General features: G+C 33.6%; 1 protein-coding gene across 1 annotated transcript; it reads right to left on the bottom strand.

Moving 5' to 3' along the window:
• Positions 1-27: 27 nt before the first annotated feature.
• On the bottom strand, positions 28-18,414 carry CHORDC1 (cysteine and histidine rich domain containing 1). The gene is made up of 11 exons (XM_081273080.1): positions 18,222-18,414; positions 14,752-14,801; positions 12,574-12,630; positions 11,745-11,902; positions 9,990-10,093; positions 9,160-9,218; positions 6,208-6,278; positions 5,205-5,310; positions 3,316-3,435; positions 2,760-2,822; positions 28-2,511 (listed from the first exon to the last, which is right to left on the bottom strand). Exons 1-11 carry the CDS (start codon positions 18,283-18,285, stop codon positions 2,365-2,367), a joined length of 999 nt encoding a protein of 332 aa, XP_081129206.1. The 5' UTR covers positions 18,286-18,414; the 3' UTR covers positions 28-2,364.
• Between the last annotated feature and the right edge of the window lie 5,400 nt (positions 18,415-23,814).

Raw genomic sequence — 23,814 nt, 5'->3', positions numbered from 1 at the left:
CCAAGAAGTTACATCATCAGTCTGTAAACGTTTGTTAATATTTTTAATCATTTATATTAACTAAAATTATTACAACTAGAATAGGACTCAAGAATAGGATAGATCTTCAAGAGTTTTACTAAAAATAGCTGGTTAAAATTAAATGTTCTATTTTAGTTAACATTACTGTACCAAGGCTAACTTCTTAGCTATATAAAAGTCCTGTGATTATGTAAGATTTTAACATAAGAGAAAGATATTTAAAGAACTTCTACTATTTTTGCAACTCAATCTAAAATTATCTCAAAATAAGAGGTTAAAAAAGTAAGCTCAACATTACTTTCTTTATATTAGCAAATGTGCTAGCTAGGCAATAAAAATGGCATTTCAAGTTTCCTGTGTTGAAGTCAGTTACCAAATGTTTCACATACCCAGCTTTCTACTGCTTTGTTATATTAATTACTTTGAATGCAAAGAAAGACATAGCATAATTCTAGACAAATGACTCAGTAAGTTAACAAGTTTTATTAACTTTTTTGAAAAATTGATAAGTAAAACATACTCTACCTATCTATCTTTTTATGAGTTTCACTAATGTAACTAGATTACATAGTTGTATCAAAAAGGAAAAAAAAATAATCAGTGCTTTGTAACTAAGTCTGAGGTTTGAATTTCTCACCTGCTTTAAATAATATTTAAATCCTAAAAAATGAAGACACTTTGCAGGAGAAAACAGCCTCAAGAAGAAAACATTACAAAAGGTATAACGATAATTACTTTAAATCAAATTTACGAATCAATTTCTTTCTCCAAACAAGGTTCCATGTCTACAAACAACACAGGTTACTAATTCCAAAAAGACAAGTTGTCAAAACTTTAAATACTTCTCTCAATACTAACAGTTACATTCTCTATCTGGATCACACTTTTATTGCCCCAAATTTCTTGCCATTTGTTTTAATGTCAACAAAGCCTGGGTGCCAAACTTTGTAAAACTGTGACAGAGCTAGATCTTTAAATAATTATTATAACTAATATATCTACTAGTTATTTGCTAAGAGTAACAGAATGATATATACAAACCTCTTATGAACTAAAATAGTACTTCTGCACACTTTTCTTTGCAAGAGTTCTATTAACCTAGAATATACTCAAGGGGTTTACCTGTATAAGCCTAATAATATCCAAATTTATTAAGTTATGCCAGTTTGAATGGCATAACATTTCTTAAAATTTCCTTCTTGAACTCTGTATTACCTCAAAAAGTGATCTATTCACTAATGGTCTGAGAAGCATAAATAAATCAAAGCATGTATTACATATATTTAATACCAATAAAATACAATATATGATCAACATTGTATTACTATAATTGTCAAGCTCTACTTGAAAGCCTTTAAAAAAAAAATGACTCTGGGAGAATTAAGCTATTTTATTTAACATGTAATAGTAGGCATAAAGCAAAGTTTATGTATTTAGTTTTCTCATTTTCTATTGTATTTCCACAATCCTTTAAGATATAATTTTAGGTATTTTTCTATCAAGAAGGCCAGATAGAGATTTTTTTTTTTTTTTTAAATAGGTAACTGAAGGTTTTAAGAGGGTTTAGACTGAAAAATCAGGTACCATTTAGTCATAACATCACATAAACACCCTTAATCAGGAGAAAGATTTTTAATATTATTGCTTAAGTCTTATAAAAATAGTGAATTTTAACCAAATTGATCTCTCTCCAGTCTTGTTTCCTTTACTCTTAAGTCATACTGTTTGGCAAGTAATATAGGTAATGATGTAATTTTAAAATTAAATTAACCGTGAATAAACTGTAATTTGTTGGTCAGTGCATATATTTTGCCCCCACTTTACCTAGGATAGTCCTCTTGGAAAAAGTGACTGTCCCACATGGAAAACAAAAACAAACAAAAACAATGCAGAACTTCATTTCTTCCTTGAAGATTTTCAAGTATTATAGGAACAAAAGGTCCACAAAGAGGGGGAAAAAAAAAACTGATTAAAAAGTTGACATTTTCATCTTGCTTTAATAATTATAAGATAACAGAAGTATAAAAAACAAATGTCCCTTATTATTTCTTTGTTTAACATAATAATAATACACTAAGAAATACTGCAATTACACTCGAGCTATTTTCCAGCTTCTTCAAGTAAGGGACATAACTATGGTTCTACCAATGAGAAGATATGAATAATCAATCTTATGGAACGCAAAATATGGCAACACAAAAAGATAAATTGACTTTGGCTTTTAAAAACAAAAACCTAATATGACCCTGAAATGCCTGATTCAACAACAAAAAGTTACAGCAGCAAGCCACCACTTCACCACACATTCAGAATTCTGAAATAGGCAACAGCCCTCCCCCGACCTCAATCTGTAATATCTTCTTTTTGTTTTTCCTGCTTTTTGGTTGTAGGTAGTTCAAGGCTTGCCCACTGCATAGGTTCAGCTTTTCTCATGGTGATCTCAATCTTTGTTGCAGTCATAGTTACATAGCTTCGTTTTACATCAATCACCTGTAACATATCAAGGAGTGTAAGAGTAAATAAACTTGGGTCTCATTTAGTCCAGAGGAAAATATTGGTCTTCCTTATGCTAAAAATCCCAACCTCAAGCCTCTAAGGCCATTTGTATACCAATATTTAGATTTTTTTGTAGGACAATAAAGTTACAGATCTGTAGTTCACTTATTAAAGTATTTGCCTTTTATTCTACAAATGGTACTTTAAACTACCCGAAATTTTGATGGGTTCATAATACTTACACCCCATAATTTGACATTTTGATGAAATTCCTTCTCTCCTTCAAATACGATGTGTACATTTAACTAAAAAAAAAGAAAGAAAAGAAAAATTTACTTGAAGTTTCATACTGAGGATGAAATACCACATTATCAGGCAAGTTTTATAAGCTACTCTATCTCCAATATGCTTTAGGAAAAAACCCTATAATAAATTTTAGATTTTCATTCATAAAAGTTTCCATGAATATAATTTAAAGTTATTTTTTGATGTGGAAAAGACTTTTTGATTTTGGTAATGGGAATTGAAACCTCAGGGATACTTGGGCACTGAACTACATTCCCAGCTTTTATTTTTTATTTTGAGACAGGATCTCAATAAGTTTCTGAGTCTAGACTTGAACTTGGGAGTCTCCTGCCTCCATCTCTCCAGATGCTAGGATTACAGGCATTGCCATCATGCCCAGTTTATATGGGAAAGATTTTAAAATCCATTGAAATAAGAACAGTATTTCATAATGCAGTAATGTCAAAACAATGTGAGCAAGACAAGTTAGATTCAGCTGTTTAGTGTACTTACCAATGTACTATTAGCTTCTACTCGACTAAGTTCTGGAAGTGAATTTTTAGCATATACTGAAATGGTGACTTCACCTCCAGTCTGGTGCCAGTCATGTCTACATGGAACAACTTTTTTCCCCTGAAATGTAAGAAGACCTTTATAAGTTTAAAAAGCACCGTATAATTAACTTGTTCAAAAGAAGAATTTGACCCGTGAAAAGTAGAGGAAAATTACTATGCAAATTAAGAACATAATGTTTTTAGGACAATCAACTCCCAAAGTTTCCACCAAGAGGTTTAAACTATAAAATAACACAATACAAGAGTATTTTAATAGTTAAATCCTATTATCCACTAAGTACCTCTTTTAAAACATTCTTTGAAGACTGAAAATTAGAAAGGATGTTTGCTTCAGTGGGATAAACAAGACAACAACTTCAAATATGGAAACCTTCAATATATTTTCTACAAGTAATAATAATTTGGGAGAAAAAATGACCATTTGCACATAATCCTCTTGTCCTTATGTATTAACATACAGAGGGAAAAGAAGGGAAAAAAGCAAAAGTAATCCTCAATTACTCTCAAGTAACCCTCAATTATTAGTGGTTTATTGCCATACCAATTCATTTTCTTAAAGAAGCAAATGGTGATTTGTCTTATAAATGAGAACAACTTAAATCAAATTACATAAGTAAACTCCATGACACTACCATTATAAAAGGCATCATTTACATTTTGGTACAACTGCACTAAGTTTAAATAATAAATTTATCACTCATAACTTTTCCTTAGCTACTATTTCATATATCTAATACTTAAATTGAACTTTTGGAAAAATACAAAGGCAGACATAACTTTCTACTAACGGAAGATTCATGCTGAATGAATTATTTAACTTTGGAGGGTACACTTATAATAGTTAACCATGTGTGAATACAAAGTCAACAGTTCAAATATGAATAAATTTCTAACTTTTGAAAATTTACAATAACTTTCTAAATTAAAAGGCACAAATTTTGCTGGCATGGTGGCACACATTTGTAAACCCAGCACGTTGGGAGGCTGAGCCAGAAGGATTCCAAGTTCAAAGCCAGCTATTTAGGGAGGCACTAAGCAAGTTAGTGAGATCCTGTTTCAATACAAAAAATAAAGGTTTCTATATTTGAAGTTAAGTTGTTGTCTTGGCGATGTGACTCAGTGGTTAAGCATCCCTGGATTCAATCCCCAGTATGAAAAAGTTTTTTAAAAAAAGTACAAGTTTGGGGCTGGGGTTATATCTCAGAGGTAGAACGCTTGCCTCGCAAGGGTTCGATCCTCAGTACCACATAAAAATAAATAAAATAAATAAAGATATTATTGTGTCCATCTGAACTGAAAAGGGTCATTATTTGGAGTTTATTAGTGTCAGTACAGCATGAAAGATTAATTAATATTTCCCCAGAGTAAGCAAAGGAATTCAGAAGAATTCTACTGAAACAAGTCTGCAATCTACTCCTTGGCCACTAGATGAGGCATTTGTGCATCTGTAAATGGTTAAAGTTTTAAGTGGCCAAAAACAACAACAAAACATAATGTGGGAACAGGATTTGAAATTAATTTTCATAATAAGCTTCACTTTAACAGGCTCTAGTATTTCACAAAAACCCATATACCTACACCAACATATGCAACAGCTATTTTGCTCAACAGGCAGTGCTGAGAGTTTGATTCAGACCAGTTTTTTCTGTGGTGTAGGGGTTGGGCACAATGAAGGTGATGACAACAAAGAAGGATACATTAACAAAATATTAATAAAATATTCGTGAGGGTGAGAATTCCTCTATAAATATAAAATGAAAGATTTTCAAATCTCTCAAAAATGACTCAAACACAATTCAGTGTCATTATTTTGAAAAGGTTACTTACAGCATCCTTTTTAGTCCACACGTGTTTCCCTGTTGTACAGCCTTCTTGGGCTAAGAACGTATTAAAGTCAGAGGTTTTCCTTCTACAACAGCTCCAATATTTCATCCTTCAAATAATTATAAAAAATTTTCAGAAGTAAAACCTCACAATCAATTGAATATAGAAATATTATAGTGCAAGTATAATTTAAAAATCAGGGCAACTTTAGTATTTACCAGTGCTTAAGTTACAGAACAGTAAAAATGGACACACGTGAGAAAAGACTTAATTTAAAAATGAGAATGCCACTTATTATGTAAATTTGAAGCTCCTGACATAGACTAAAAACTATCACAAAATTCCAATCAATTTTCCACTGGTAGCCTGCACTCCAGTGTCCTCATCAAGCTAACAAAAAGTGATACAACAAGATTTATAATCATTTCATTTCAATAACCTGGTAAAGACTATGAAATTAACAACTAATGTTTACACAACCTGTGATGGTCAATCCCAAAGTAGAAGAAAATTATCATTCTTTAAGAAAAATCTAACACAGGAAGCTAAAATTGCAACAGCTTCAGGTTTGAGCCTTGAAACATAAGGAAACAGAGGAAGATTTTGAAAGCATCCTATTTCTTTAAACTACAGACAAACTCTCAATTGAAGACTGGAAAAATAGGAGTTTTCCTGGGTAGTAATGCCTTAATTGCCCCTGAGCCAAAATTCTAAATGTCCTGCCAAATGTCAGACAGTCTTTCAAACAAAAAAGAATTTAGCCCAACTAAGAAGAGCATCACATTGAAATGGAAAATACAGTGTTTAAATCACAATGGCCACTTAATAACTGCAATCTTGTTTTTCTTCTGTTAAGACAAATCCCATATTTTTAAGTTACTATAAAAATTAAACAGCAATTTAAGTAGAATACTTAATAACACTGCATGGTAAGTACCTAAATATATGAAGGTTTAAGTTTCTAATCTCTACCATAAGGTATTTTAATTAGTCATGCATAAGTTACCCCTCATGGAAAATAGGTACTCCAGAATGATATACACAAACTTCTTCTAGACTCTGTAGACCCTGATATGTCTAAAAGAGAAAAGAAAAAAAACAAATTTAGCTGCCTTATCTCTCAGTTGTATCTTACACATATTTGTTAGTACTCCATTGCAGGCCATTCCAATAAGAAATAAAAAATTATTCCATTTTACATATGGTTAAATTTTAGGCTCCTGTGAAAAGGCAAATAAAAAAGTAGGCAATAGATAACATATTAAATGTTTTCATAGCCTGAAATTCAACCATATTCATGTATTTAAATTTACAGAAACATTCAAAACAGATTAGGATCTTCATCAGAAAGAGGTACAGCATGATTAGGTATATAACCAACTCTGTTAGCATTATCAATTTGTTAATTGATAATGCTAACAGAAATCTAATACATAATTCTGGAAATTCTATAGTGCTGGTTATTTCTCTTCCCTCAAATGGTAAAATGAGCTGCAGATGTACTTATATTTATATCTATGGATCTCTTCATGGTTTGTTTGTATGATCTAGGCCCCATAAGCTGTTATATGTAAAATCTCTACAGATGAATTCACAAGTTAGATTAATAAAACATGGAAGCAGCCAGCAGCCTATTTTCTCTCTACTATTGTATTTATATTAACTATTTACATGAACAGAACATAAAATTTGATGTTTACATTTTGTAAATCTGAAGTATTAAGCGTGTTTATTTCCTAAGTTATCATGTGAGCAGATAAATCCCAGTATGTTAGATTTTAAACTTATCACTATAACTCCCCATATGTCTATTCTTCCCATCTTATATGATGGCATCATAAGTAGTCTCTCAAAATCAACATCTGTAAGTGCTCTTTAGTTTCTCCACTCCGTCCACCTACATGTAGTCTATCATGAAATCCTGTTACTCTGAAAAAATCTATTGGTTTAATTTCCTAGCCCTACTCATGACCTAGCAGATTTTAGGTAATTACACTATACGAAGTTTTCTACTACCTCATTTCTCATCCTTTGATTTCTGCTATCTCAGTAAAATATCTAATTACTATCACTTTCTTAATTTATAAAGTGTGAGTGATTTACCTCACACCTTATACAATAATTAGCTCCAGGTGCTTTCCACATTTAAATGTGCCCCTGTATGAGAAAATATTCATGGCAACTCAAAAAAGAACAAAATGAAAACAAATCAAATGAAACAAAATAAAAAATAACAAAGCCATGACTATATGCAACAAACATGAACCTAACAAAAGACGACAAAAAAGAAAGTACATGCTCTATGATTCTATTTATATTAAATTTAAAAATTGGCACAACTAATGTTGATAGAAAAATGCAGTATCCTTTGCAGAAGGGAAAAATGAATGGTAAGAGTGCTCTACCATGATGATGTGTTTCCTCTGAAAATCCCTTAGCTATAAACTTGTATTTGTACATGATTTAACAAATTTCTGTTATATACCTCAATGAAAAAGATTTAAAATTTCTATAATGGTCTCCATAATCTAAAGTAAGGTCTGTCTTCCCAGCACTATTAAGATTTGGCCATTATTATTACTAACCTCTTTTAATCTCAATTCCACACTAGCAAATTGAATAACATTCCTATTACTTAACGTTCTCTTTATACTATTGCTATCACGGCTACTAAAATACACTTTGCCCCCATATTTTCATAACTCTCATTCATTGTTTTCAAAACTCACCTAACACTTTCTCTTTGATCTTCTTTCTTCCATTACTCTACTATTTGTACTGCCTTCACTCCAAGAATTAATCATTTCCTTTTATCTACTACTTCTACCTCATATACATGTGAATACTTTTATTGCCACCCCTTAATCAGCAACCTGATTTTAAACTTAACAGAAGAGAAAAATAAAGACCTGGCCTCTCATCATCTTCACTTTTTCATTTAATGGCAACAGCAATCACCCAGATGTTCAAGTCCCAACTTCCTTTTACGTGCAATCCATTAGCAAGTGCTACCAATATTTCCAATTATACTATACATTCTACATGTATTTGCCATGTCAGGCACTGTTCAAAGCATCAAGAGATAAAAAGAACAAACCAAAACATTATAAACCTTAGATGAGTGGTGGGACAAGTTAGATAGTAGTGAAATGACATAAAGTTTTAAAGGCCATGGAGAGAAAAAGAGAGGGAGAAAATGTTTACAAAGTAAGCAGGATAAGGTCTCATTGAGATGTTTGATCATATTGCATACATAACAACTTCTCAATAAACTCTAATCTCTCTGCCCATAATAGCATCCAAGCTGGTTTCTCTTCCAATTCCACTGCGGTTCTTCAGCATATATTGGCTACTCACTAGTCACAGACATCCTTTTGTAACTCCTAAGATAGGTAATTTTCCATCACACTTCACTTGACTGAACTTGTTATTCCTTGAATAGCCAAGCTCTAACACCTCTACTCATGCTGCTTGCTCTATCTATAGCACTCTTCCCCCAGGTATACAACTCATTTACTATATTATAAAGAATTCTGATTCTGTCACCATGTAAAAAAGAACATAACTGACAATTTTATTAAATGATAACTCCCAACTCCAAACACTCTAGTTCCTTCTTTTTACTTGTTTCATATCTACCTGAATTCATATTTAACATTTTTTTTTTTTGTATTTGCGTCCATACTAGAATACCAGCTCCATAAAAAAAAAAGATTTTTTGGGTAATAACCAGTATTTCCCACCCCACAATGTACTGCACATAGAAAGTGCTTATAAATGGTGATTAGACAGACTCACATGATTCTAGTCTGTATTCCATGTTTACAGCCCTACTCCTCAGCATACTGCCAAATGTATAACAGGCACACAACTAATTTCTAAATTGAGAATGAACTGCACCCTCTTTCTTCAAAATTAAAATTCTACTTCATAACATAATAAGATTTATAATACATACCTTTGAACACCCTCCATTTTTACATGAGGTCCCAATCTTAATTTCATCACTGTCATCTTCTAAAATAAAAATAAATAAATAAATAAATAAATAACAGAAGTTCACTGCAGTGCCATTCTTAAGATGCAACTTTTCTACAAAAAGTCATATAATATTCATCTACTGTAATTAGGTTTTCTTCTGTAGTGTCAAAAGGATATATGTTGTATTTGTATTCTATAACGTACTACTTATCTAATAACCACGTCAAAGAGAATTTATGAAAGGATAATTTTGTCCTACGGTATTAGGTATATGTCACAGAACATTAAATATATTTTACATCATACACAAAGAAACATTTTTGATTATCAAAGAAATTAAACTATTAAAAAATAATAAACCATAGAGAAGGAAAAACTTTAAGTAGATTCTCAATTTTAATAGAATAAACTACACATTTATTCTGAGCTATTATTTTGCATTTGGGAAAAATATATATATATTTTTTTTTTAAAGAGAGAGTGAGAGAGGGGAGGGAGGGAGGGAGGGAGGGAGGGAGAGAGAGAGAGAGAGAGAGAGAGAGAGAGAGAGAGAGAGAGAGAATTTTTAATATATATATATATATTTTTTTTTTTAGTTCTCGGCGGACACAACATCTTTGTTGGTATGTGGTGCTGAGGATCGAACCCGGGCCGCACGCATGCCAGGCAAGCGCGCTACCACTTCAGCCACATCCCCAGCCCCCAAAAAATATTTTTATTATAATGTGTCAATTGGTCATATTTAGTAAACTTTTGGTTGAGTTTATTGGATAGAAAAAATTATAATACAATAAAACAAAATCTTACCTTTCTTATCTTCTTCATTCCCAGATGATAGTTTAAGTTTATCAAGTGCTTGTTTTAGGGAGGCAGATATTTTTAATTCCAAATTTGTCATGGGTTCATCTGGGCTGGAGAATTTTGAAACCCTGTTACTATTATTAATGTACCAAATATGTCCTTGTAATCAAACTAAAAAAACCTTAAAACCTTCTTTTTGAGATATTAAATGCTTTATGAATCCAGTTATTCTTAATAAGAAGTATCTTACAAATAGTTGCTATATTTTACAATCTACATTTTAGCAGAAAAGGTCTTTCTTATGTTAAAACATTAAGTCTCAAGTAATTACATTATTGTAGGCACATTCAATTAATAATCATCAGGACCAGTGGAAAGAGAGTAGACTAGGAATCTATGTTTGACAAGATGAGTAACTCCGAGGACGGGGCTGTGGAATACTTCTACGTTTCATGCCCAAGTAAAATGCTATGCACATAACATACAGGCAGTGAATCCATACTCATTTCTACCAGTATGGAGATTTACTGTATATGGATACTGGTAGATGGAACTATAAATTCAGATACAATTGTATGGGAAGAGGTTAAAAACAAAATCCTCATGACATTTCATAATGGTTAAGTTTTACATTTCCACTTTAAGTCCATTCAAAAATATCAAGAATATTAATAAATAAAGCAATAAAAGTAAAAATTCTATTCATGCTGTACCCACAATGAAAAAAACTGACATTAACAAGTGCATAAAAATCTTTATCCTCATAATTTCTGTAGTATCATCAAATTAATTAGGATAAAATGTTTCCTTATCTTTTTCCAGTAATTTTTCAAATTGGCTAACAAGGAATTTGATAAGTATCCCAGGATTATGGATAAATGGAGTTGGAGTAAAATAATTTACTGAGTAGTTTAACAATGGTCTGTACTCAAGAATACTAATGAGCAAACACACTAAAAGTCTCTTGGGGATCTTATCTTGGTCCCATATTATTCAATACTTTATAAATATGTTCAATTAAGATCAATAGAGAAAAAGTCGGGAACACTGTAAGTTCTCAGTATGAATACATATTTCAATAGGTGTTGTCAATTATTTCTCAGAGCTGTTTAAAAAAATTTTTTACCATCTATTTAGAGTTCTGTAGTTTGGTTCTAAAACATTCAGTACTTAACGTGCATTATGAAGACCTAGCCTAACAAAAGTAAACCCAATATGCCGTCTGTTTGATTAGAAAATGACTATGAAGAACTGAATTTTAGTTAAAAATGAGCAAAAGCTACATTAAGACACTTTAAAGAAATATGCCTTCAGAATCAAATGCATTAAAAAATTCCTCAGTATTAGTAACAACAGTTTTTAGGCATCTAAAAGTAAAGATTAATGTTTGGATTAATGTTTAAGATTAAGATCAATAGAGAAAAAGTTCTCAGTATGAATACATATTTCAATTTAAACTGAATTCATGCAAGAACAACCACTTCACAGAACTTCACCATGCCACAATGAAGACACATGCCAAGTGAAAAAAAAAAAAAGTGTGAATCCCTTACCCTGGTAATAGATAAACCTGTAGTTTTGATAGTATGACAAACAAATCTGCAATGAAGTTTCACTGTGTACATGCCTCAAGTTGAGTGGGAATAAAATTAAAGGCTCATTTAAGAGAAAAATGCTATCACGCAAAATGATAAATAGAAATATCATGAACAAACGCTATTATTCAAGTGTGACAAAAATAAGCAACCGTAAAAAGTATACCTTGGCCTTTTTATCGCTTCTACTGGTTTAGGGGCTTGAATTATGTGCTCCTGAAATTTGGGTTTCAATTCAGATAGTTCTTTCTTTTCAGTAGTCTTGACTTCAGGCTTGACCGGCTCAGGTGGCTTCTCACTATTATGTCTACCTTTTGTACAGCCCTGTTAGTGAAAGGCATTCATTAAGAGTTATCTTGTCATATGCCACTATAGAAACACTTTTATTATGTTGATTTATTTTAATGAACTAAATATATTTGCTAAATTTGAAAATGAGTTTGTACCTCTAAATAAAATATTTTAAGAAAGACTTTACAAGTTATTTATATGCAAAGTTTTTGTACTCAAGATCTCAATTTGTGTACCAGTTCTACTTAAAAGCTGTATGACCTTAAGCAAGATAATCTTTCAAAATCCTATTCCTTACCTGTAAAATACAGGCCATAATACTGAACTTTTTTTTATTAGTAGAATATAAAATAATGTTATATCTCAATGGTATCTTTATATATCATAACAGTTTATTTCTCCTAACTGAAAATACTTTAAATGGTTGCCCACCACTCACTTTCTTCTGTGATGTTCTTTTAATACTGCTAACATCAAAAACATAAAATAACCAATGAATAATTAATATCTTAAAATCTTATCTCCTAAGCAGATAAATTATTATAAAGGCTGTGGAAGGAAGGTGAACTCCATTTTAAAAGTAAAGTGCTATCTGATAGTTGATGAGGATGAGTCAATAGATAACAGAAATCAGACTACCCAAATCTGGAGCTTCCATAAAATGTACATTAAGGGAGATAATCTAGGGAAAAAATAGTACTTACCACAATGCTTAAGAAATCAGAAAAATCAGTTGTTCTTCTCTTACAGCAAGACCAACCCTATAAAACATAAGAAAAAACTTAAAAATTATTTCTATGGAAACCACAACCCACTGAAACACTCTTCTTATACTTATCTCCTTGAATCCTGAAGTAACTTCCATATTTCACAGCTTTAAAGTGTTTTTTCAAATTTTGATAAAAAAAAAAAAAACAAAAAACAGTGATTTGTATTATGGCCTATCGTGAAAGAAAGCACCTTAAAACAAATTGCTTATTTTTAAGAATAGTTCCTAATTTTCAGAAGAAAAACATTTTACGCTGTACTACACTGTGATTTTTGAACAAAATATCAAGTGCCTTAAAAAAATGGCTGTGAAGTTATCATCTCTACTAACGTATTACAGAGAGTAGGGAAAAGAAAGGCAGAAATCTCAAGACATGAGAGGCCCCAAATTTGGATTAGGGACTAACTTTGTATATACTCAACTACATAAAGAATTTGGTATTGAGTTTTTACACAACATGTACTTTCAGATTTCTTTTTTTTTTTTAAGAAAATTTTAAGTACCTATAACCCAATTTTCTTTTTAAGTTTTATTTTCTCTGAATAGAGATGTAGGAAACCAATTCCCACCACCTTAGACTGTTTAATAGCATTGATAGCTTTATCTCAAAACAGTTATCCTGTTAGAAAGATTCTCTGTCTTACCATATATACACAATTAAATCAAATACTGGGATACACATATGACACAAGATAGCTATTTCAAATTCTACTCTGGGTCTTTTGCTAGTCCTCAGTAAAATAAGAAAAGGATCAATATAAAGCATAAGGTTGTTAACTGTTTTTTCTTGAGAAGAACTTTCCTAGAGTATTATATTCTTCTAGCATTAAAATGTCCTATCTTTTGCAAGTTTAATTTCCTACTTGATTAAATAGAAAACTAGTGACCTTATACTGATGCACAAATTTCACCCAAACAGTCTGGGTTGTGAAATCCAATAATCTTGGAAAGTCTAAGTCTACAAAAAGTGTTAATATCACAGAGATAATAATAAACAGTACAACCACAAAACTGAGAAAAAGAAAAATTACTTCGCTTTAGAAACTTGCTGAACAGATACATGAATGGAGATATGCTACAAAAATCATTAGCCCAGAGGTGACATTGGAGAGCAAATAAACAGAATGAGAAAAAATAGGAAGCTAAAGATTGCAAAGTCAAGTATTTCTATTGTTAGCAGAGAGGAGGAAATAGTATAGGGGGAAAAGAAATAAAAGAAAAATAATCAATAAATGGCAATCCAGAAAAGAGAAAAATCTCCATTTCCTCCCCCCACCAGCAAAATAAATATCCCCACAGAAACACAGTTTTCATCCCCATCAAGTTTTGTAAAAAGAGTTAAATCTCAAAGTGCCCTAATGAAGTTCTGTTCTCCTCACTCAGAACTAAGCTAACATAAAACTGTTATTTACTATATAACTTTGAATTTGATTGTGCGTCAGTTAAATGCCAAAAGAGTCCAACTGCTTTCTGGAAGATCATCAGAACATTCAAAAGAAATCAACAACATTTAAACATATAAGGCTATTTATGTTTCTCAGCATAAAAGCAGTAGTACCTAAAACCAGGACAGCCACCAGGAAGCATTTTCTTTTAGATACACAAAGGAAACTCCTCAAATGTATCCGTTTTTCATTTTTTTTAAAGTCATCATAAAAAATATGGTCAGAAAACACTCTATTATTTCTGGTAATTCTCCAGAACATTAAGGAAATACAGGTGAAAAACTGGTAATCTCTCTCTTCAGTAAACATATTCTAAACTTAGCATGTTTGTAACAATCATTCCTAAAGTTCATAGCTTTTTTTTATTGGCCAACAGTGATAAACTGAAAGACCGAGATTCATCATAACTGCTTCGATTTCCCTTCAAAATTAGAAAGTAAAGAAATCATTAGGAAAATGATTTGGACTGCAAATAAAATATTTTATAACCGGTAAACATCATCATTCACTGTCTTCTTTGCTTTTAGTGGAATACACACATAAAGCCCCCCACAATGGTCATTTAAAAAGCAGACATGCCAGTAAAAAAAGATGAGAAAATATTTACTATTACATTTCTAAATGTATTATACAAATAGGAAGAAACTGAAAATATATATAGTTCCTACCTTTAATGCATCATGAAAGACTGGAACACCTGGGTGATATGTGCAAGCATCTGGTCAAAAATGAAAAGAAAAAATAAGGCATTCTTTACAATGTATGTAGGAAAAATGTATACAACACTATTTCCTTCAGTTTGCTAAGATTTAATTCCTTTTCCAAATGTACATAACACTGAAGATCCTTGAAAATTCACTAATGCTTGGTTGATGCACAGCACAAAGTGCCTTATATTAATAGTAACTGTTAAGATTTTAATTCAAGAGCATGATGTCCATAGATAAAAATTCTGAGGGGGAAAAAAAGGAAATACAGAACAGTTTAAGGATTAATAACATTATATATTCTATATTCTTCTAATCTTTGTGGTAAAATTTGTTTATTATCAAACTTCAATGCCTAAGATTATGAACATACTTCTATTCTGTTTTTACAAAAATATTATTAAACTTAAGTGTACCTACATGCACTGATCCATAAAGGTTGCTCAAGAGATTTCCCCAAAACATATTTTGGAAGAACAGGATCCACATTTTAAACAACTTGTAATATCTAACTACTAATTTAACTATCCTAAACAGGTCATCAATTCCTAGGTACAAACCTCATTAAAAAGAAGTGTAAATCCTACACTCATTGGGGTTGTCATGATCATTCAGTGCTTCTGTTTCCCAACCCCATTATGCCACCAATCTTTACTTAACTCTCTTAAAAAAAAATTATTTATTACAATTAGCAATGTAGAATATTTTGTAAAAAAAATAGATAATAGATAATATAGACACACTTATTCTCAGGCTAGATAGCAAATGAACTTAGAGAAACTGTCAACTTGCACCTCTGTAATTTTCTCATGAGGCTACCTCACTCAAGCTCTTTAGTCTGTTTATCTTTCCATCCTCTACCTGATTCCTGTGTTACCTTAAAATTATTAATTCCTTGTACCCAGAGCAATTTCCTTATCCTGAATTAATAGCCAATATTACTTAATTAGTAACCATGTGTTATATAAATACTATACTAATGTGGTCAGAAAGTGTTAGGTATTTTCCTAGTACAGCAAATAAGCCCATGTATTAGGAAGAGATTATGAAAAACAAAGTTGGCAGTTGAAATGTGTATGCAGGACAGGAAATTGAAAGGGGAGTAGAAGTAGAGAAGAAATATGGTATTGTCTAATATTAAATTTAATGTACAGACATAAAGTCTACAATGTATAATATAAATAGTATGAGGCAATAGTCGTCTTAACAGTGGTCAGTTCTGGCAGAATGGCAGCAGGAATGACTCAGATCTTAATCCTGTAACTAGTATGGACAAAATTAGAAAATCACTGTTTACAAAAGCTAGTAACAAGCAGATGGACATTTTCTTCTTTAGCTTTTATCAGGCTTGCCAGTTTTGTTCAAATCAAATTTTATAGATTAAGAACCTACAACACCACAGTGGTTAACTATCAAGAGCTTTTCACATTGGGTCGGACTCTGGCTAAAATTCTCATTGTATTGCTCTTCAGTTTCTTCATATGTGTGGATTAAATAAAATACTATCTGAAAGTTTTGCTTTTCCCTAAAGTATTTTAATATATGCAAGTCACCAACCATGTCTTTTTTTACTTAATCACCTGCCAAATTTGTATTACAAACTAAAATGTCTATCATCTTAGAATAGGGTCTGATTTTTGTTCATAGGGAAAAAATCTTCAGAGAAATCAATAAGCATGAGAATTATGCCACACCACGAAGAAACAAAGTACTGAGTGTAGATTAAGATTTTTTAAAGAATGATGGAACCAGCCATCTAGCTCCATGCAAGAGATAACTTGGAACTTGCTTGTACCTTCAGTTTTACCCATTTAATATGCCATTTTAGTTATTGTACAAGGTCAATCCTCTCATATTCTATAAAAAGTCTCTCCTAATCAAGTCTACAGTGTGTTTTTAGTTATCTTCTAATCCTTACTATCATCTCCTTGATCTTCCATTCACTCAACCAATTTAGCCTATTTATCCAAAGTCTCTAAAAATAATTCCCACTGTTCTTAAGTGAATAAACTTTCACCAATCTTATTGGAATTTCCTATTGCATCTGGTACTGTTGACCACCAATCCATGGGGCTGTTTACACTGTTGGCTTTCCTGGCCCCTCTTCTTTTTCAGGAACAGCACCATTTCCACATGGACACACTGACTTCCAACAAAAAGTTTTAACTCCTCTGAGCTGAAGATCCAAAGATAACTTCCTAAAAACACCATTCATTTTTTACACAAGGCGATCAACATTACCAACATTAGACACTAAAAATTCCTCTTCTCAAGTTTGTTACCCACTGAAACATCTTAACATTCCCTTTGGGTAATATCACGTTTATATTATAAAAATGTCAAGTATACATAAACTGGGTTTATCTTTTCCTTAAAAGCTTGCACCAATGATCTTATTTTAAATGATGTCACCAATTCACCTGCCTGCCAAGATAAATATTTCAAATATCTTAATCTCTTTCACAAAGCTGAACCACGTTACTGTCATGTTGAATTCCTTTGATCTATTAAATGGTTCTATTACTACATACTTAACAGAGTTGCTGTGGTAAAGTGACAGACTAATGTCTGGGATAAAAAAAAACACAATAAATGCTAGCTGAATTTAAGGAAGTACTATCATTTCCTATAATATTCAAGGAATCAGCTTATTTCCTTCTTCCATTTAAGAATCAAAATTAAGATTCGGTGGTTATTTCCCAGCGTTAACCTAGTGTAGTTGCTTTCACTTTACATCTGGAACTCTACACCTAAGCGCTGTAGGGATACTTCGCTAGGGCACTTTGAAAATGGCATATTAAAACGAAGAGGTCATTGCAAAGAATATACATTCTTTTGCAAAGGATAATGAAATGTGCCACCACGGCGGATGTGTCAAAACTCAGAGAAGAAAAATCAAGCAATTTCTCTAACCAAAGAAAACTTTTTGGTAGAGCAGACTTTCAAGACAAACTTCTGTACTAAAAATGAGGCAAAACTTAAATGCTAGGCTAACCGGCTGCCCATCGCTCTTCCTTTTGCTCTCTCTCTATACCCGCACTCTCCCCAAGGAATCACGGTCAACAATACTAGCGGAACCGCAAAGCAAGCTAGCAGGGCTCCTTAACTTTTAACTTCCCAAGGAGACTGCGGGAACGCAGGTTAAGAGTGTTCGTTCAAAACTGGAGGCGAAATACGAGTGAGGGTCGACCGGGAGACACGTGGATCCAGTCGGAGCTACGGGGCAGGGTTTTCGCCGGTGCAAGAAGGCGCCGGATGCTGGCGCTCGCTAGGCGCCGAGCTGGGGGAAGGCGGCCGGGGTCTCCAGCAGCTGCGGAGGCCCAGGAGGGGCGCCGGCCCGCGCGGCGCCACCGCGGCTCGCGGAGGACCCGGAGGCCTCCCGCGAGATCGCTGGGTGGCGAAAGGGGGAGCTGGCAGCGCGGTTCTCTTACCATCCGAATTGTTCTCGGGGTCGAAGCGCTGGCCGCAGCCCCGATTATAGCATAGCAGGGCCATCTTCTTCTCCCACCGTTACAGGCAAGGACCAAACACCGGGAACCGCAGGACAGTGCGACAGACTCTGCTGTAGCAAGCGCTGACCTGAATCTTAGGGCGGCTGCCGGCTTCCGGAAACCGCCGGTTCCGCTTCAGGAACCTTCGCGAATTTTCCGGTCGCGCAGGCGCAGTAGAGAAGAGAAAAGGCGGAGGTGGAGGAGGAGGAGGCGGGATCTCTTGTTGCTGGCCGGGTGGGTAGGTCAGGCTCCCGCGAGTGACAGCGGAGGTCGGAGGTGTATGCTGGGCAAGTGTAGATTGAAGCGCCAAGAGGAGAAATTGAAGATATCTGGGGGTTGAGGGGCTTCCCGCGATGGAGTCGCGCCTTGTTGGCCGTGGTCCTTGTTGGCCGTGGTCTCTGTTGCAGCGAGCTGGTCATCTCGCCCCCTCCGCCTCCCTCCACGACCCTGCGTCCTTTTGGGGGGTTATACTTCAGTTTTGATATCTCTTTACCCCTTGGCTGTTTCAAAGTGCGTACACAGTACTACAGTATTTCCTTCCACACACCGACCCCGCGCAGATCGCGTAGTGAGTAAATGAGAGGAAGAGTGGAGGAATCTTTCCTTGTAAGTGCGTGTCAGTGTCCATCCATGTCCACTCTGCTGCTGTGGGCAGCACTGAGGAAGTGCAGGCGTCTAGGCCAATTCTCATAACAGTTGCGGTCAAATCACTTTGGAAGTAGAAAGCATTTAAGATTAATAAAGAAAATTATGGGTCAAATACAATGCCAGAAGTTGTTACTATTTCTCCAAGACCCTAGGATACTGGTTGCTATTTCAAATTAGCCTCTGGTTATCCCTTTGCAAGTACTCAGTTCTCTAATTCTGGAACTTCTGGAAAAAATTCAAGTGCTTTTTAAATATAAAGGACAGTAATAGCGCGCTTACAAACAACACTAGTTCTAATTTGTATTTATCAGATGGGGCTTTTGGGAAGAAAATGCTTTTGATGACAGATAACACTGGATAATTTTAAATGATGGTAGCTAGAAAGTAAAAGTAGAAAGTTGTATAATGCCTCCGTGGATCCCAAGATTGTTCATGAGAGAGATGTTCAGTCCTCCTACCCCAGTTAAAAAAGGCTATTCATTTTCACGTATTATCTTCCTTTCCTATACTTAACAATATTAACTTTTTATGTAATAATCATGGCATAAACACACAAATTTATCCTTCACCTAGCCTTGCATAAGTGTTTGTCTATTTTATTTCATAATTTCTGTTAAAAGATGAGCTGTTTTATTGAATAGCATCCAAAGTTTGGGAAATATATGTTGGAATTAGCATTGTTTGCATGCACCTATGAATGCCTTATTATACTTTTTATAATGCACTGTAGTTTAACTTTTTCTTCTTTAATCTCACCAACTTTCTCAATTGTACCTAAGATTCAATGATCAATTTTTTATATATATGTGTATATATATGTATATATGTGTGTGTGTGTATACACAGACACGCACACACACACACACACATACACACATACATTTCCCCTCTTGGGAAAATGTTTGAGCAGTGGCAATACTGGGGTAAAGGGCATAAGCCCTTTTAAGTAATTTTAATATTTTAAAGATAATATATATATTCAGTTGTTTTCCAAAGACAGTGCCATTTTTAAAAATTTTACCAGCCATGGATATAATAGACCATAGAAATTAATCATACATAATTAGAAATGAAAAGATCAAGCACTCTTAAAAAAATTTTCATCTTGACCAAAGTCATTGTCTGAGTATCTTAGTAGCATGGCAATGTTACTAGGATTATTAGTATATTCACTCTTAAATAGTTTTAATTTTTAGTGCCAGTTTTTTTTTCTACTCATAGCATTACAATTATAAAATTATTGCTTATAATAGATTTTTTTTCTTTAGGCACCAGAGATTGAAGTCAGAGGCACTCGACCACTGAGCCATATCCCCAGCCCTATTTTGTATTTTATTTAGAGACAAGGTCTCACTGAGTTGCTTAGCCTCTCTTCTACTGAACTTTGAACTGGTGATTCTCCTGCCTCAGCCTCCTGAGATATTGGGATTACAGGCCTGTGCCACCATGCCTGGCTTATAATAGATTCTTTGAAAATGCAGAAGCCTATTAAGAACAAAATAACAAAGTCGACAATAGTTGCATCACTCAGCAATGAATATTGAATTACTAAAATAATTCTTTTAAAGATTTCTGTTCAATGTCCCTCCCTCCAAGGCATTTATAAATACAGATGTTTAAAACAAAGAATAAAAGAAGGAATGGAGTTATAATATGTGGAAACCTTATGCTCTTACTCTGGGTATTTTACTAAATGGTAAAATTTAATTTTTCTTGTGATTAAAAAAATCTGTACAGAAACAGTGCAGTCCATTCTATTTCAGATTTCAACTCCTTTCCTAGTCTAGTGCTAACCACAAAGTAAGAAACTCTTAGTTACATGTAGAGTTTACATACAAACCTTCCTATATCCATCCAGCTTTCCCCTCTCCCCAGTCCTAAACATATCCAAAGTTACCTTAACTTTAACTATCTTATTATTAATAAAAGACTTAAATAAGTTAATATAAAACTACCATCAGTTCTTTTTGGTGGAAAAGAACTATTATTATAATACTCTTGATTACTTTTCTACATTTTGAAATATTTCTCAAATAATTTTTGGTAAGGGAAAAAGTTGTATATATCTGTAAAAATCATTCAACCTCATTATTTAAATTTTGTGGCAGTATTTTATAAGCAAAGTTTTCATCAATATGGAAATAATCATTTTGAATTAAGATTTATACTACTCTTCTTCCCTAGGTTTATATACAATATTCATGTATGAGTATGTTCATGTGTGTCTGTATGTTTATGTATATGATTTTGTTTGTTGTTTTTATTAACCAGACTAAAATCAGTTTGAAAGATGGACTGCTTGTTCACGTTCATGTAGTTATCCCTAGAACAGTACTGTTCAATAGAAATATAGTATGAGCCAGAAACGTGAGGACATTTTACATTTTCTTTTTTTTCTTATAATCTTCCTTTTCAAAATACAAAAAATAAACGTTTATTTATATATTTTTGATCCATCCTTTTTTTTATCTATATACATGACAATAGTGGAATGCATTACACTCATTATTACCCATTTACAGCACAGTTTTTGATAACTCTCTATAAAGTATGTTCACACCAAATTATGCCATTATACATGAACTCTCTTTTTTGCATTACAATTCTTAATACACATATATACCACAGTTTTTCATATCTCTGTTTGTATATAAGGTATGTTGATACCAAATTCAAATCTTCATACATGTATTTTGTATAATGATGACCATCACATTAATGTAATTTTACATTTAATAATAGCCACACTAAAGAAAGTAAAATAACAGATGAAATTAACTTCAATTATGTTTATCCCAGTGTATCTAAAATATTATCATTTCAACATATACTCAATATAAAGTTTATTATTGAGAATTTTTTTTTTTTTTTGCAGTGTCCAAAGTGTCTGTTTTTTTAAAATTTAGAACATTTCTCAGCTTGACCCAGCCTGGGAATTGAACCCAGGGGTACTTTAACACAAAGCCACAGCCCTTTTTTATTTTTATTTTGAGACAAGAGTCTTGCTAAGTTGCTGAGGTCATCACTAAATTGTTGAGACTGGACTTGAACTGGGTATTTCTTCTGCCTCAACCTCCCAAGTCTTTGGGATTACGGGCATGTACCACCTTATCCAGTTCTATCATTCTTTTTTTTTCCTTCCTTTTTCTTTCTTTCCCAATACTAAAGATTAAACCCAGGAATGCTCTGCTACTTAGCTACACCTGAGCCTTTTTTAATTTCTTATGTCAAGACAGAGTCTCAACAAGTTGCTGAGTCTAGCCTCAAACTTGTCATCCTTCTGTCTCAACCTCTATAGTCACTGGGATTATAGGCATGTGCCCTGCCCATTGGCCTAGCCATATTTCAGTTCCTCAATAATTACAAGTTGCTAATGGATACTGAATTAGACAGAAATATCCTTCCATTCATTATCTATTCAGAAAGTATTTTATAGTAATTGAGTGAATAAATTTCAATAAGCCTTTAGAACATTATGTGATACTATTGGAGAAAGGTTGATTAACCTGGGAAGATAGGTACAAAAGCAATTATGAATATTGTGTGTGTGTGTGTGTGAGAGAGAGAGAGAGAGAGAGAGAAATTGAGATTTGAAATCAAGCAGGAGATCAAGATTTCTGAGAGGGCCAAAATATTGCTCAGTATACATGCTGGTAGATGTTTGTAATACCAGGAGGATTTTGAGTTTGAGGCCAGCTTGGGTAACTTAGACCCTGTCTCAAAATTAAAAATAAATAAAAAAGGGGGTGAGGGAGGAAGAGCCACAACCAAGGGAAATGGACTGTGTCTAGAAACTGGAATAGAAAGGAAGCAGATGATCCACTAGAGCCTCCAGACAGGAATGCACCACTGCCAAAACCTTGATTTGAAGCCAGTGAGACCTGTGTTGGATTTCTGACCTTGAAAACAACCTTTTGGATCATCTCCTGCACTCTGTCATGATGTACTTCTCCCTACCTGTTGATTCTACTGTGTGTCAGACCCAACAAAAAGACATTACCTTTCTCAGCATCTTTTCCCACATTTGGCCCAAGGTAACTACTGAGACTATGATAGAGTTATTATGGGATTGCCTGGCTAGAAGCTGGAATTTCTAAAACAACTATGGTAGAAGGAACAGTGACCCAAGATCCCTTTGCTTGGCTCTTCTTCTTGCCTTTCATTTACTTCTGTCACCCACTGCCAATCCCACACCCAAAATAGTGTCAGAGACAGCATCTGTATGATTCAAAACAGCTTTGGGATCTCCCCTAGTCCTACAGAATTGGGAAGCAGAAACTGTTTGCTTATTTGTTTGATGTTGCTTTTTCTTGAAACCTTCAGAAAACAGAACACTACCATCAGCAGCATCTCTCCCACCATGTTCAAAACTGAAAGATGAAGGGGACAGACAGAATCACAGAAAGTAGAAAAGACAAATGAAGATCTGATCAACTGAACAACCTCCCCGCTGGGCCATCCACGTTGGCCAGGCCCTGTAACAGAGGAAATTCCACTAGGAACGAGTCTGGGAGATTTAGGGTTAACTGAATTGTGCAGCAAACCATTATTTAAAAAAAGAAAATATGAAATTTCCACACACATACCCACACCTATACACACACCCCTCCTACTTAATGGTCCTTCTCTTATGGCTTCATCTAGGAAGAAGTATAAAAGTATCACAATTTAGGCTGGGGATGTGGCTCAAGCGTGCCTGGCATGTGCGGGGCACTGAGTTCAATCCTCAGCACCACATAAAAATAAAATAAAGATGTTGTGTCCACTGAAAACTAAAAAAAATATATTAAAAAATTCTTTCTATTTAAAAAAAAGAAGCATCACCATTAACTCATCTTTCCCCCTTTCCTCCTTTTATGAGGATATTAACTTAGTCTGAATACTG

This window comes from Spermophilus citellus, assembly GCF_964194105.1.
Source record: "Spermophilus citellus genome assembly, chromosome: 2".
Classification (NCBI taxonomy): domain Eukaryota; kingdom Metazoa; phylum Chordata; class Mammalia; order Rodentia; family Sciuridae; genus Spermophilus; species Spermophilus citellus.
Note: the sequence above shows the minus strand (reverse complement) of the source record. Positions and strands in the feature narration are given on the sequence as shown.